The following is a 15,793-nucleotide window of genomic DNA, read 5'->3' on the forward strand; positions in this document are numbered from 1 at the left end:
TTTTGATGGCTTTCGTTGGTAAACCTAAAAATATAAAAACTGTATATAGATGGATAAAAATTTACAGACACCTTGAATATTACGATGTTAACATGTTTAAGATGTTATTTCTGAGACTGGTGGAATTTCATTTCTCATTGGTTTGCTGTTTGCTGGGTTGGTACCTGTTCACTGATTTATGAGCACGCCATTCAGTTTTTCTGTTGGGCTGCAACTTAACATTTATTCTTTAGATTTCCTTGAACTCTTAAGTTATGCAGAGGTCTTGGCCGACCCATCATTTCTTTATAAGATAAGATAAGATAACCTTTATTAGTCCCACACGTGGGAAATTTGTTAGGATACTAGCATATGAGGCCAGACTTTCAACTAATTTTTATTTTAAAGTGCTTTTGAGGCTTTATGAAGGTGTTCCAGGTGCTCTTTGAGAGTTTTTAAATCATTTTAAATCATTTCTGTCCAAACAAATGTTTTGTCACACTCAGTTTTAACGTTGCCAGCTAAAGTTTATTAGACCAGCGTTAACAGAAGCATGTGCGTGAGTGTGGAACTTATCAGCTGTGCTGGGATGATGTCTTTGGAAATGTGGACCAGGACTGAGAAAACAAACTAACAAAGGTGCATCCTGACAACAGGAAACAGCCAAAGAAATGTCAAGACTACAAGGGGAATTCCATAAATTTAGGATTTTCCTACTTGATATTCACTTTTGTTGTTCTGCTGAACAACAATTTCTTTCACAGAGGACAGTGTATGCTCTCACAGTGACCCCCAAATAAAAGGTGTAATATTGTGATGTCAGAGTTTCACGAACGCAGCTCTGTGCTGAAGACGGGCCTGTTCTGACCTGTCAGCTCATTCCATCAACTACAGAACAGCTACACTCTTTTATAAATACAACACCATGTCACAAAGTCTGCAAATGTCAAAAATCAACCGTTTTAGTAACACATTACATACTTTTAAAAATGGGGTTTTAACGATAATCTAAAAATCAGACAAATCTTTTGTTTGTAACTTTATAAGAGGACAAAACACATCAATGAGATTCACTACAGACAGGTTTTACAGACAGGCAGAGAGAGGGGCTCCTTATTATCATTAAGGGACAATGTCATGCAAATGAAGCACAGCAGCCTAACAACATGCACTAAAATAAGAAAAAGCAAAAATCCCTCATTTAAACTTTGTCGTAAAGTTTGGGAAAATGCAGAGGAGGTTTTTTATAATAGTGTTCTTTGTCAATGACTCCTGCACTTTTAACAAATGTGAGCGAGTTAAAGTCACAGCGACAGGGCAGAGGACATTTGGGACGGGGTTTGAACGTCATTGTTCACCTGCTCTACTCACAGTCGCTTCGCTTCTGCTTTCGCTCACAGTATCCCACAGTAACACTCGGGTATCTAGTCATTTTGAAGTTGTACACCACGATAACTGTGTACAGAAGCAATCTACAAAAACTGCAATAGTTCAAGCAGATTACAGCATAATGTCAGCAGCTGGATACAGACGTCAGTGGCATTGGTGTAATTACTCTCACCACCATCAGGAGGAGACAACAGTTCAAGTTTAACATTCTTTACATTGTTGATGAAATATAAACGCTGAAAGCCAACCTTGAAGATTTGGATGGCCTGTTGGTGTGTGAGTCCTTGCAGAGACTCTCCGTTCACCTCCAGAATCTCGTCTCCTGTGTGGGGAGGCATAAAATCACCGTTAGTAGGTAATGATCTCTGCCAGGTGCTGTCAAGCTTTTCCTTCCAAGTCAGTAACACAGAATGAACAGGAAGTAATACCCTCCTTCAGCCGTCCATCAGCTGCCGCAGCACCGTGGGGGAATATTGTCCTGACAAAGATGCCCATCTGACCACGTGCTGAGTCCTGCCCACCAACAATACTGAACCCAAGGCCCTGTGGGAGTTGGAGTCAGGCAGAACAGCAGGAACCAAGGGTTCAGTGTTATCATCACAGCTTTTAGTAGTGACACATGACAGCGCACATTTAGATGTATCGCCATGCATAGGTTTCTTTTCTCCTTACATAGATATCAAGGTCGGTAGAAGTTCCTACCAGATATATTGAAAGTTGCAGTGAAAACATCATTAACAAAGTAAAGTGTGAATGTAAAATGTTTCAGTTGATAACAATGATGTAACACAGGTCAGAGGTCAGTCTCTACTACAGGATGACAGTCGACTGCACAATGTGGGTTTACTTTGAAAAGCTTATGGAAGTAAACACAGTCAGAAGATCCTGCAGCCACATACTGCAAAGGGCCTTTGTGACAAAGCACTGCTTATGGTTTTGGCTGCGGGCTAAACCCTGCCACCTGCTGTCCAGCCACAGGAAGACTTCACAACTCCACAAGCGAGTACGGAACAGAAGGGTTGAAAGTGAAGTCCACCAAACAGAGAGCAGTAGGCCTGACAGCACTGTTGTATCAGAATCAGAATCAGAATCAGAATACTTTATTGATCCCTGGGGGAAATTATTTTTTGTTACAGTGCTCCATTTTAAACCAACATTAAGACAAGACAGACAATACGCTAACTAAGAATAGTACAATATATACATATATATACATACATACATACATAAGTCACTTATAAATAAATAGTTGGAAAAGAAACATGTGTAGCTGTAGCAGCAAACAGTGTGTTAAGTGGATGCGTTGTACAGGGAGCCACAGGCAGGAATGATTTCCTGTGTCGTTCAGTGGTGCTTTTCGGTAATCTCAGTCTCTCACTGAACGAGCTCCTGTGACTGACCAGCATGTCATGGAGTGGGTGGGAGGTGTTATCCAACATTGTCTTTATCTTGGACAGCATCCGCCTCTCCGACACCACCTTGAGGGAGTCCAGCTCCATCCCCACAACATTGCTGGCCTTACGGATCAGTTTATTAAGTCTGTTGGCATCTGCGACCCTCAGCCTGCTCCCCCAGCATGCAACAGCATAGAGGATCGCACTGGCCACCACAGACTCATAGAAAATCCTCAGCATTTTCTGGCAGATGTTGAAGGACCTCAGTCGCCTCAAAAAATAGAGACGACTCTGGCCCTTCCTGTAAAGTGCTGTGGTGTTTTTAGCCCAGTCCAGTTTATTGTCAATGTGAACTCCAAGGTATTTATAGTCCTCCACAATGTCAACACTGACCCCCTGGATTGAAACAGGGGTCAAGTGTTTCCTGGTCTTCCTGAAGTCCACGATCAGTTCCTTGGTCTTTGCCACGTTGAGCTGCAGATGATTCTGCTCACACCACGTGACAAAGGAGTCGACCACAGCCCGGTACTCTGTCTCATCATCCCTGCTGATGCATCCAACCACCGCAGAGTCATCAGAAAACTTCTGAAGATGGCAGGTCTCTGTGCAGTGGCTGAAGTCTGTGGTGTAGAGGGTGAAGAGGAAGGGGGAGAGGACAGTCCCCTGTGGTGCCCCTGTGTTGCTGATCACCTTGTCAGACACACACTGTGGGAGACGTACATATTGTGGTCTTCCTGTCAGGTAATCAACAATCCAGGACACCAGAGAAGCATCCACCTGCATCGCTGCTAACTTATCACCCAGGAGGGTCGGCCTGATGGTGTTGAAAGCACTGGAAAAGTCAAAAAACATGACCCTCACAGTGCTCGCCGGCTGGTCCAGATGGGTGTAGACACGATTGAGCAGGTAGATGATGGCGTCCTCTGTTCCGAGACGAGGTGTGGGTATGGGTGTGACTCTACTGTAGACGCGTCAAGCTACTAGATCAGTTTCACCAGCCCTGCCTCATATGAATTGGTACAACAGTGTCTCTAAGGTAAATGTACTTTTGCAAGCCTGCTGCAGTCTAAGATGGTCTGGATTTGCATGTGCATGCCTGTCCTCTTGGACAATGATAGCCTCTCGGTCCAAGAGGACAGCAAAAAGAAGACACTAACCCCAAGTTGCTCTCCGATGCATCCATGGGAGTGTGAATGTGTGTGACTGTTAGCTAGGAAGCACTGAAAAGCATCGAAGAAAATGCTTGTGTGAATGGGTGAATGTGGCATGTTGTACAATGTGCTTTGAGTGCTCTGGGGGCATAGACAAGAGATGTGTAAGAATCAGACAATCCAGCAACAACCAGAGAACCACAAAGGGCTTAAATACAAAGAGGGCCAACAAGGGAAGTTGAAACACACAGGGAACACCACTGGGAGGGAGACGGGCAGGAAGCAATACACTAAACACAGGACGTTAGACTTTCAAAGTAAAACAGGATGAACACGGGGAACAGAGACAGAACTAAACATACATGATAGACATGATAGACACAGGGAAAAAACTAATGACATGATTATTGATTTTAGGAAGTCCTCTTATAGCTCATCACCCACTATCATTAAAACTGCCAATGTTGGGATCGTTGAGAGTTATAAATATCTAGGTGTGGTACTTGACCATAAACTGTGTTTTGAATCTCATGCTGATGCCACTACTAAAAAAGTTCAACAAAGACTGTTCTTTTTAAGGAAAATAAGATCTTTTAATGTCTCATCTGAGATGTTGTCCTTGTTTTATAGAAGTTTTATCGAATCTGTGATGTCCTTTTGTATCGCTGCCTGGTTTGGTAACCTGACGGTGAAGAACAAGAATCGGTTGGGACTTCTGGTAAAAACTGCTAGCGAAATTTCAGGGCGCTGGCAAGATGAACTTTTGGCCATTTACAATAGAAATGTGCTTAGAAAGGCTCATTCTATTATTAATTGTGTGAACCATCCACTTCACAGTGAGTTTGAGTTGTTGCCTTCCGGCCGCCGTTATAGAGTACCTGTGAGGACTCCAGGTCTCTTTTATCCCTACTGCGTCTTGTCTCCTTAATGGCAAATAATTGTCCTTGAACTTTCTATCATTATTATTGTTATTATTATTTTATAGTATTGTTCTGTTTATTGTTATCCTCCTGCTGCTAAACTAATTTCTCCATGTGGGACAATAAAGAAATTGAATTGAATTGGGAGGCACAAACAGCAACAGACTAAATGAACAAGAACTCACAACCAGAAATACAAATGATTAAAGCAGGAAGAATGAGGAAACTAAACAATGCTAAATGAGAACATAGGAAACCTAGAAACATGGGTCACAGACCCAGGACCATGACACAGGCTGGAACTGTATTTTTGTGTCCTTTGTTTGTACTTTAGGAGATTTGTAGTAAAAATAACACATTTTGGCATCAACGTAAAGAACAGCAGATGTAAAATGTAAACGTGAGGTCAGAGTTTAAATGTGAAATGATATTAGAATGTGATATTTACAGTCCCCATATGCCAGTATCATGTCCTAAATGTTGCCAATACCAACAAAGGCAGCAGAATGTATATCGTACAGCTATAACACGTAGTTTTAAACGACTGCTAATGACAGTCTGACAGTACACAGTTCCTGGGGTACAAGGTTTCTGTCAGTTTTCAACCAATAAATGATGAACCTTCAAGACCTTGGTGGATGTCAGTCAAATTTGAATGGATTGTTAACATGACAAGTAAAGAAATGGACTGGCACTTACAGTTTCTAGTGTTTCTGAAAGCTGATCTGTTATCAGCTTTCAAAATGCTGACACGTTCTCCAGCTGCACTTAAAAACTCACTTTAGTTGTTAGCGCAGTTCAGTTTCTCCAAGCTGTAACCGTGACAGCCTTTCTTCATTCAACGTGAGCGATCTGTGACACGACACATGATCAATGCTCAGCATCTAAAGCTTCATCCAGCTAACTGTTACACTGTAAACCTGGAGAAGTCAGCAGAACTTAAAACACCTGAGGTCACCGACTGCCTGAAGTTTTTTTTAAACTGATGAACTTAAAAGTAGAATTTTGTTTGACCCCCCCGTTTAATCAGAATGAATGTTTTACCCAGAATATTATATCCCATATAAATGTTGCCTCTCAGGATCAACAGAAAAACATTCTCAGAGATTGAGGGATATCTTCCTAAATGTATATGGCATGGGAAGAAATCTAGACAAAAGATACAGATTTTACAACTGCCTACAGATGAGGGGGGCAGGCGCTTCATAACCTTCTATATTATTACTGGGCTTGCCACGCACAAATAATCTCAGGGTGGTTCCTTGTGACCCTCTTTCGCCTCTGTCTTTTATCTATTGGTCTGGCTGACCTTCCTCTTGGTGTCAGAAATCATTTTATTTTGATGCCTACATTTAAGGTTTGGCATAATATTGCTGCCCACATGGGAAGAAGAGGTTTCTCTAGTGCACTGCAGCCTCTAATTAGGAATAAAGCTTTCCCTCCAGGTATTGGCATTAGTATATTTGATGACTGCTCGAAGTTCAGCTTAGTGCAGAAGCATGGTCCAAACCTTTTAGATCTGCCAAGAAATTGTTTTCCTGTAACCGACTCCAGGAAAGCCGTTACAGATTCGTACACAGACTGCAGCGTACGCCAGAGTTTCTAAATAAAATTCATCCTCAGATTTCTCCTCTTTGTGTAAAGTGCAATACGGATGTGGGGACTTGCTACCATTGCATATGGCAAGGTCCTTTAGATTTTGGAAAAACATTGCTATAGAGCTTCGCTCAATCTTTCGTTAGGTAAACTTTTACATTTAGCGAGGCGATGTGTACTGTTTCAATGGATTCAGAGACGGCGCCTCACTGTTACACAATGGTACAGAGAAACGTTCAAGGTGCTGCCAATGGAGCGCCTTAGTGCCATCATAAATTGTGATGCTAAAGTGATGCTAAAATAAACAATATGCTAAAGCATATAGTTAGGGCTGGACCAGGTGACCCTGAATCCTCCCTTAGTTATGCTGCAATAGACGTAGGCTGCCGGGGATTCCCATGATGCATTGAGTTTTTCCTTTCCAGTCACCTTTCTCACTCACTATGTGTTAACAGACCTCTCTGCATTGAATCATATCTGTTAATAATCTCTGTCTCTCTTCCACAGCATGTCTTTATCCTGTCTTCCTTCTCTCACCCCAACCAATCACAGCAAATGGCCCCGCCCCTCCCTGAGCCTGGTTCTGCTGGAGGTTTCTTCCTGTTAAAAGGGAGTTTTTCCTTCCCACTGTCGCCAAAGTGCTGCTCATAGGGGGTCATATGATTGTTGGGTTTTTCTCTGTATCTATGAAGCGCCTTGAGGCGACTTTTGTTGTGATTTGGCGCTATATAAATAAAACTGAATTGAATTGATGCATTCTGTAGGATATGGCGGCCTTTGCTTGATCACCTACCTCGTGACCTTGCTGTGCTATTACATAAAGGGGATCACATTTTGTTTTTAAACACAATAATTAATGTCTTTATTCACTTTTTTTCTCTCCCCTTTTTCTTTCTTTTTTCTTTCCCTTGACTTGAAATGTGGAATGCTGTACATATTCTGAGCCAGACATGTACATCTATAACTCATGTACCTGTATTTGTTTAGTTCTTCTCTTCTTATTATTTCTATTTGGCTGTGCTGATTTGTTGCTGTTTGTATTGTTCCAAAAAAATCAATAAATCATCGTTAAAAAAATAATGTTGAAGTTTATCAGAACTTCAATATTTTGATCAGTAACTTCTTGGTTAACATTGATACTCAAATCAGAAATGTTTTGTACTCCAGCTATTACTTAACATAAATAAGAAAATGAAATAAAATAAAAAAAAAAACAGAAAACACCTCGTCTGGACTCTGTAGGGTTCTAGTAGTAGTCTGTTTGACATTTTTCCAAGAGGCTGATAACAAGTCCAAAACAAGAATTCTAGCTTTCAAAAGGCTGCTTAATATTTCCCTGAACAAAAACACTGCGACATTGTTTCAGAAAGAGAAGAACTCAGCATTTGCTCTGAATGAGCAGCAAGATATTCCTCCAATAAATTTCAGCCATTTCTCTACATGATCAAACCACTTTCTCTTTGCTTTAACCAGCTCATGTCACTTCCCTAACAATTACTGAGCTTTTTTCATTAGTTCAGATTTTTTCTTTAGCTCCTTCATCTTAAATGTAAAAGATTAGACACTGTTATCTCCATATACAACGGAGAGCACTGCAGTAAAAACAAACTGTATGTATGTCAGACTAAACACACTGTCTACAGTTTAACATCTTAGCAGTCTGCCTCAGTTACCATGGTGAACTCAGTCAGCTGTTAGCTTATTAGCTGTTAGCTTACGGTGTCACTGAGTGAGAACTACTTTGCTTGTCACTAAAATGACTTGAAAAACAGAAATTTAAATAAAATAAGGACACTCACCGTGATCTAACAATGCTGTAACATGAATGAATGCAGAGTAATGTATGGACAGTGTTTCTACGCTTTCAATAAGATTTCAATCACATTTCAAAGGCAACAACTGCAGACAAGTAGATGCACCTCCACATCTGAGAGGAAATTAGCTCACTAATTAGAAACAAGAAATAAAAGATAAAAACCTAAATAATTATTTAAGTTTTTCAAATATCATCTTTATGTTTCATAAAGATGTGAAAGCAAACAAAAAACAACAACAATAATAATAACTGCAGGAAAATCTAAGTTTAAGAACCTGGGAGCAACTAATAAAAGACACAGAAATGTTACTTTTACCCCACTGTCTTAGATTAATTCAGGTATTAGATCAGACTAAAGACATATTATATGTTTGAGGACAAACGGACCCTGGGCGCAAAAGCTATTTGAGCTAGCTCTGAGACTGAGACATTTGTTATGTACATGTTTGCAGTGCCGGGAGGAGCTGCATCACCACCCACAGCTTTAGAAAGATGGACACTGAAGATTTTATTCTGAGCTGATTATAAATCAATGACCTAATCGCTGTTTCCGTCCTATACTGATGACTGAATCACCGTCAAAGTGCTCATGTTAAGTACACAAAGCAGCAAACTAATATCTAATTGTGATTTTATCCTGTGCATAAACTTCCACAAACCAGTTTGCTCCGAGTCAGAAACACATCCATCGTTTGTTGATGAAAATCTGCCAGAGAGCAGGTTAAGGTTTCAGTTACACTGGTAACTGACTCAGAGTTCAGGTCTCTTTCTGGAACAGTAAATCTGAGTTTCCTACATTTGGAACAGGACCCTGTACTATCTGGTTTATCCTGGTAACCTCAGGGTTAACCCTGGGTCTTCTCTAAGAAGAAGCTGATTTACTTCTTATTGGGATAAATCACCACGGTAACTTGTGCAGATTAGAGGTCAACACATAGAAAATCCCTCAGACCTCTCTGCAGGAGAATAGGAGGGTTTAAAGTTTTTAATTAGTGTCTGATGTCTTTGTTTTAATTGATAAACTTCAGCAATAAATATAATGTTTTTATATTTAATGCTTTTAAATCCTGAGACAGTACTCTGCAGCTAAGAGAAGAAAAACTAAAACTGTTGGGAACTGGGTTACTACGCAGCGAAAGGGTTACATGAAAGGATGCGGGACCTCTGGAGTCTTTGATACCCAACATCCAGACTGACGGTGAAACAAAGAGTAGCTCCGTGTTCCAGCCTTCCATAGAAGGAACTGCTAATCCCAACTAATGAGGTACAACACAAGTGCTACAGCAAAGGGGAACCAGGGCTTCAGGTCAGGGGGAGATGTCATCACTGTCACCTGTATTGGGTACCAAGCCCACGAGAGGTGCATTGAGTGCAAGAGAAGCTGACCTGGTGAAGCTGGAAAACTAGACCACAGTCAGGGAGGGTCCAGGTTTCTGACTACCAAGACTACGTGAAGTCCCCTCTGAAGGTCTACAAGAAGAAGTGAATGCAACATTACAGGCAGTCCTTACTGGGATCATCAGGGAAGCCAACAAGCTGATCTACAGCACAGCAGCAGGGATCACAAAGATGTTTGGCTTTAAGACGAACAGCAGCAAGGAGCAGTGCCCTCCATGGAGAAGGAGACTCGAGCTAATCTAGAATGAAGTTAGCCAACTATCAGAGCTGCAGAAAGGTGTGATAAAGAAAGGGACGCCTAAGAAGTACAGCAGGCTGTCCATACCCGAGGCCTTGAAAACTGCCAAGTAAATGCTCACAGCCTTAGACAGCAGCTTGAAGAGGTACACCAGAGAGTTACAATATGAGAACAGCCTCACATGAACTGGAGCCAGAGCAGACAGGAGAAGGATGCAACCCATAACAGCAATGCTCAGTGGCCACTGGATCTAAGAGCAGATCAAACCTCCCTGAACAAGATCCAGTGACCATCACAGTGGTCCATCCAAGAACGGGCCTCCAGTATGAAGAGTTGCACAGCTCCAGGCCCTGACATGGTTCACGCCTGCTGGTTGAAGTTGTCTGGCAGCACTCATATGAAAGAGAAGGGTGACACACCAGCTACTGATAGACAGAACAGTCGCCTGGGACTGTAAGACCAGACTGACCAACCCGTGCACTACCTGGACTGACTACAAGAGAGCCAGTAACTCAATGCCCCACACATGGATCCTGGAATGCTGAGAACTATACAAGATCAACAGGACCCTAAGAGCCTTCATCAGGAACTCAATGGGGATGTGGCGCACAACACTAGAGGCCAACTTCAAGCTCATATTTCACCACTAAGTGCGGGAGCTACCAAGGAGATGCTCTGTCCCCACTGCTGTTCTGCATAGGCCTGACCCCCCTCAGTGAGATCATCAACAAAACTGTCTACAGATACCGACTACGGAACGCAGCAGCTGTCAGCCACCTCCTGTACATGGATGACATCAAGCTGTATGCCAGGAGTGAACGAGACATCGATTCACTGATCCACACCACCAGGATATACAGCAATGACATCGGGATGTCATTCGGACTGGAGAAGTGTAGTCAGATGATATCAAAGAGAGGGAAGGTAGTCAGAACTGAGAGGATCAACATTGCATACATCGAGGGCAGCTACAAGTACCTGGGGACCCTACAGGTAAGTAGGAAAACCGAAGAGGCCACGAAGAGGTCACTAAGAAAGCTGCAATCACCAAATACTTATACTTATATACTTATATAAAATAAGGCAAGTCCCGAGGAGTCCACTGAATGGTAAGAACCAGATAGAGGCGAACAGCATCTACTATTATAACCTGCTGGGATAATAAGCTGGCTAAAGGAGGAGACAGAAACCACTGGCATCTAGACAAGGAAGGTCTTTACTATGCATGGAGGGCTTCACACCAACTCCAGCACCCTGAGGCTGTACCTGAGAGAGAGGAGAAGCAACCATCATGGACAAGCCAAACTGGCCAAACTGGCCAACACGTCAAACATTCAAACAGGCAAAGATACTGCACAGCAGGACGCTCCCAGGCCTCTGGTAGAGGGCCGAGCTTGAAGGATAGACCGCCCGCAGGCGCGAGAGGGGAATTAATAAATATATATCTTTGTGTGTGTGTGTTCTACTTTGTATAGTCTACATATTTTCTTCATCTGTCTTTTATAACATTATTGTTGTTCGTCTATGCTGCATCTATCCGTCTCTGTCCGCTCTGCTTCGGCTGTGCCAACTGTGGGAGCCCTTTCATTACTTACATCATTAAGAAGAAAGACAGCACAAGCAGATGCTAACAAATCATGTAAGGACACATTAACAGCAGAGAGATGGGTCTTTTCAGAGGCTCAAAGCTTTATTCATGTACACATGCCAAATGAGTGCACTTACCTTGCCCTGACCTTTCATTAATACTATACTGGAGATAATGGATGGCTGGGCCAGTCGCCATGGAGATTCCACTTGAACAGTGCTCAGGGAGCGAGCTGATTTCTTAATGATCTGATATTCCTGGAAATTGAATGAAGCAAAACAAAGTCTGACAAATAAATTTCCAAACAGTTATTTACATAGTGATGAGACCTTTCACTCAGTCTCTGACATAATTTGCATTTTCACACGTTAGGAAAATACCTTTTTTCCTGTTACACGTTACAGGTCTATGTTAATGTATATCTAGCTACACAACATTAAGAGGCTATCATTCTGATTTATTTTTCTCAGGTAAGCGCTCATGCCATTTTTCATCTAACACTGGGAGAAAGAACCTGCGACACTGACTGACCTGTCTCACTCCAGACGGGTCCAGCTGTTGAGGCAGGGAGTGTTTACGTCGGCCGGGCTTCTCCACCATTTCAAAGGAGCTCGTCCCATTAGCCACAAACAGCTCATCATCCTCACCCACTGATTCCAGGCGAGTGCTCCCTCCTAGGTCGAGAGAAACATTTAAAATCTTGTTGTTGTTGTTGTTGTTACTGAGCAGTGTGTTTCTGTGAAACACTAACCCTGGGGTCGGCTGCACAGCTTCGTGGCTGTGGGGCCGCAGCAGGATCTTTGGGCTGTTTCCTCCTGACTTTGCTCTTCCAATTTCTCCAGGCTATCAACCTGCAAGGACACGCACACGCTCTTTGTAAGCAGCTATGAACATCTGACACTCCTTTGGCACCTACCAAGGAACACACAACAAATATTTGTTCAGACAGTAAAATACATTTTACTGATCTGCCAAAAAACTAAAGCTATTTCTGTGTTTCTGTTATTAGACTGTGGGACAGTAACACTCGACGCTCTAACACTTCAGTTCAAAGCTTTAACACTGTAAAGTGCAGCCGTCACCACAGATATTAAAATCAGCACCGAGCGCACTCGCTGCGTGCTAAATCACCAGATTAATGATTTTTCTGCGACACTAATTTCATCTTTTTTGCAGCAGTGTTTAAGTTTACTGTTATATTTGGGGTTTCACTTCTGATTCTCAGGGTCCTGATTTAATTCAGTTCAATTTTGACTCAGACAGAAATATTATAATTATGATCGTGTATCTTGGACATGTGCTGTCGAAAGAACCTCTCTAAACCACAGCTGTCAAACTCCAGTCCTCGAGGGCCGCTGTTCTGAAACTTTTCCATCTGCTGCAACACACCTGAATACAATTAGCAGGTCATTAGCACGACTCAGTAGAACTGCCTGCGTGCTGAGGTGAAAGCCCTGACCCTACATACAAGTGTTGGGAGAAATTATATCCTGTTCATTCACTCATGAGCTGCTGTAACATTTGACTCTGGTAGCATTGACTACTGGAGTCACTACTAACTGACTCAGTGACATTCAAATTCATTTATAAGTTTCAAGTCGTGTCTTCCTGGATGTTGGTTGATATTCTCCCTCACAGTGAAAATAAAACTACCATAAAACTTTTTATTCTAAGTGAGCAAACTTTCAAATTCAGCAAGAGGTCAAAAAACGATTTGTCTCACTTTACATATTATCTGTTTGTACCATGTAGGACTTGTGCAGACTGGTGCTACTGTTGGAAGTCTTGGTGTGAGCAGCCTGGGACAGGGATGAAGTGGAGCTGCAGGTGCTGACAAGGTCTGGCAGACTGGCGGATGGAAAAGGATCAAAGCCTACATCTGAATCCTCCTGCAAGGACAACAATGGATGTGTACATGCAAACCTTATTTTTTACAAAACCTTCAAAAATGCAGCCTACTACTGTCATACTAGTTTAAGGAGCTTGCAAAGAAAAGCATCTGGACTTCTTTAAGTTGCTTGAAGACGTTTCACCTCTCACATCTGAGAAGCTCCTTCAGGATCATTAGGGGGTCCATGTCCCTCTTGGGGGGGGACACTCCCACAGGGCTTAAATCTGGGACCCCGAAATTTCCTTTTCCCTTTCGGATTTCCTTACCTGGATGATTGAGCATGCATCAAGACATTTTAACCCACTTTGGCAAGGACTGCCTAAGCTAGTACATAAGTACAAACAAACAGCACGTAGGATGGCTGATTTCCTCCAGAAATGGAGGATCGTGTGCCTGGCGGGACTGTCGATCGAGGACGCTGAAGATATCTACCTATTCGGAACCATGATAACAGGGTTCTTGCTGATCGGAGCTGGCTTGGCCCTGATTTATTGGAGAATTAAGAAAGCGGAACCAGCTGTTCAAACCCCCACAAGGCTGCCCGCTGGGATTGAAACGATGGGACGAGGTGCGGCTTCTCAGAAAGGGCTCACTGAATGCAGCATGGTTAAGAGCTTGGAGGCGCTTACAGCCGCAGTGAATACTCAGAATAACACCTCTGAGCGTATGTTGGATTACATCAGGGAAGAATCCACTCGGAACAACATCTCTGGGCGGAAGCTGGATTACATCGCGGATCAGTTGGCTGCGGTCGTGAGGTCTCAGAATCTGCTATGTGAGCGAAAGACTGAAAAGACCACGGAATTGAAGGTAAATAACACCACGGAGAAACTCGCAGCTATTAACGGGAGATTGAGAGACCAGTGTCGGAGTGTTAAAAACAGCTTGAAATTCTCCCGAGTTGTTTGCAAAAGAAAAATTACCATCATAATGCGGCTACCCCTTCGGCGCCAGCTGTGAGCTCAAGGCCGGAGCCGAACAACACCACCCTGATAACGACTGTGTTTAGTCTGTTCTTCCCATTCCCTACAAGGCCACCTGGGTTGGCTGGAAGACTGTTTACTTAGCCTGGCAGGGCGAAGGACACTGTCTCAGCTGAACTATGGACACGCACACACATACATATACACTGATAAGCACTCACTCATCCCCCCTCCCCTTCCAATGCCTTCGATGCTTGTAGCCTCCTGGGAACACGAGGCGGGTCTTTGCCCGTGCAGTGGCAGGATGGCTGCTGTGTTGCCTGGGATTACTCCTTATCCCTTACCCAACCCTGTTGCTGGTCACGTGCTCTATAATGTTGTGCTGTGGACATTTATGTGCTTTCTGTGCAGAGGATTTTTTTTGTTTCCTGTTCTCACACTGTCCTCTATAGCCCAGCATGAGCAGAGGTCTCTTTTTTTTCCTCTTGTACTTTCCCATTGTAGTGTATATTTCAGTGTTTTTTTTCTGTAATGCAACCGTTCTCTGACTTGTATCCCCGTGTGATGTCTGTGTTCTAATCGCTCTAATAGGATATTATGGTCGACAGTATCGAACGCTGCACTGAGGTCTAGCAGGACAAGCACAGAGATGAGTCCACTGTCAGAGGCCATAAGAAGATCATTTGTAACCTTCACTAAAGCTGTTTCTGTGCTGTGCTGAGCTCTGAAACCTGACTGAAACTCTTCAAATAAACCTCTGCAGATGATCTGTTAGCTGTTTGACAACTACTCTTTCAAGGATGTTTGATATAAAGGAAGGTTGGAGATTGGCCTATAATTAGCTAAGACTGCTGGGTCTAGAGATGCTTTTTGAGTAAAGGTTTAACTGCAGCCAGCTTGAAGGCCTGTGGCACATAGCTGATTATTAGAGATAGGTTGATCATATTTAAGATTGAAGAATTAATTAGTTACTTTAGTCTCAGTTTCACGTTTTGCCTTTTAATTATGTTATGGTTCTAGCCTCAATAAATGGCTCACTTTCTGTTCAAACTCACTCATGCCTCCAGTGTCTGTGTTTGTGCACTTACCCTACTGGCAACCACCAACTGGACCAGACCTGTAGCAGAGCGGAGGATATCAACAGCCTCCTGATGAGTAAGACCCACCAAAGACTGATTATTAATCATCAGTAACTCATCACCAGCATGAAGACGCCCATCCCTGTAAAACAGACACACACACACACACACACACACAGAAGGGGGTTGGAGAGAGGTCAACAAATATAAACTAAACCATGTATTTTATACATTTTTCCTTCCTAACTTCACCTGTAAATGGCGCCTCCCTCCTCTATATGTGTAATGATGATGCCGTGAGGGGAACGCTTGGAGCCACGCCCCCCTGTGATCTTTATGCCAAGGCCCTCCTGACCCTTCACCATGTGCATTTTCCAGATGTGGTTGGTATCTCTGGGCTACAAAAAAACACATGAAAAAACAAACAACTT

At 42.9% G+C, this 15,793-nt stretch overlaps 1 protein-coding gene across 1 annotated transcript in view; it reads right to left on the reverse strand.

The window, feature by feature from the left end:
• Positions 1–15,793, reverse strand: part of pdzd2 (PDZ domain containing 2) — an 89,408-nt gene that overhangs the window by 27,208 nt on the left and 46,407 nt on the right. The window contains exons 6-13 of the mRNA XM_085474292.1: positions 15,615–15,760; positions 15,372–15,504; positions 13,215–13,358; positions 12,221–12,320; positions 12,001–12,143; positions 11,607–11,726; positions 1,797–1,911; positions 1,617–1,690 (exon numbers count right to left, since the gene is read on the reverse strand). Coding sequence (XP_085330418.1) covers positions 1,617–1,690; positions 1,797–1,911; positions 11,607–11,726; positions 12,001–12,143; positions 12,221–12,320; positions 13,215–13,358; positions 15,372–15,504; positions 15,615–15,760 — 975 coding nt within the window. The remainder of the gene's footprint in view (positions 1–1,616; positions 1,691–1,796; positions 1,912–11,606; positions 11,727–12,000; positions 12,144–12,220; positions 12,321–13,214; positions 13,359–15,371; positions 15,505–15,614; positions 15,761–15,793) is intronic.

This window comes from Copadichromis virginalis, linkage group LG12 (genome assembly GCF_057382275.1).
Source record: "Copadichromis virginalis isolate Kocher_CV1m ecotype Utaka linkage group LG12, C_Virginalis_male_GT1.1, whole genome shotgun sequence".
NCBI lineage: Eukaryota > Metazoa > Chordata > Actinopteri > Cichliformes > Cichlidae > Copadichromis > Copadichromis virginalis.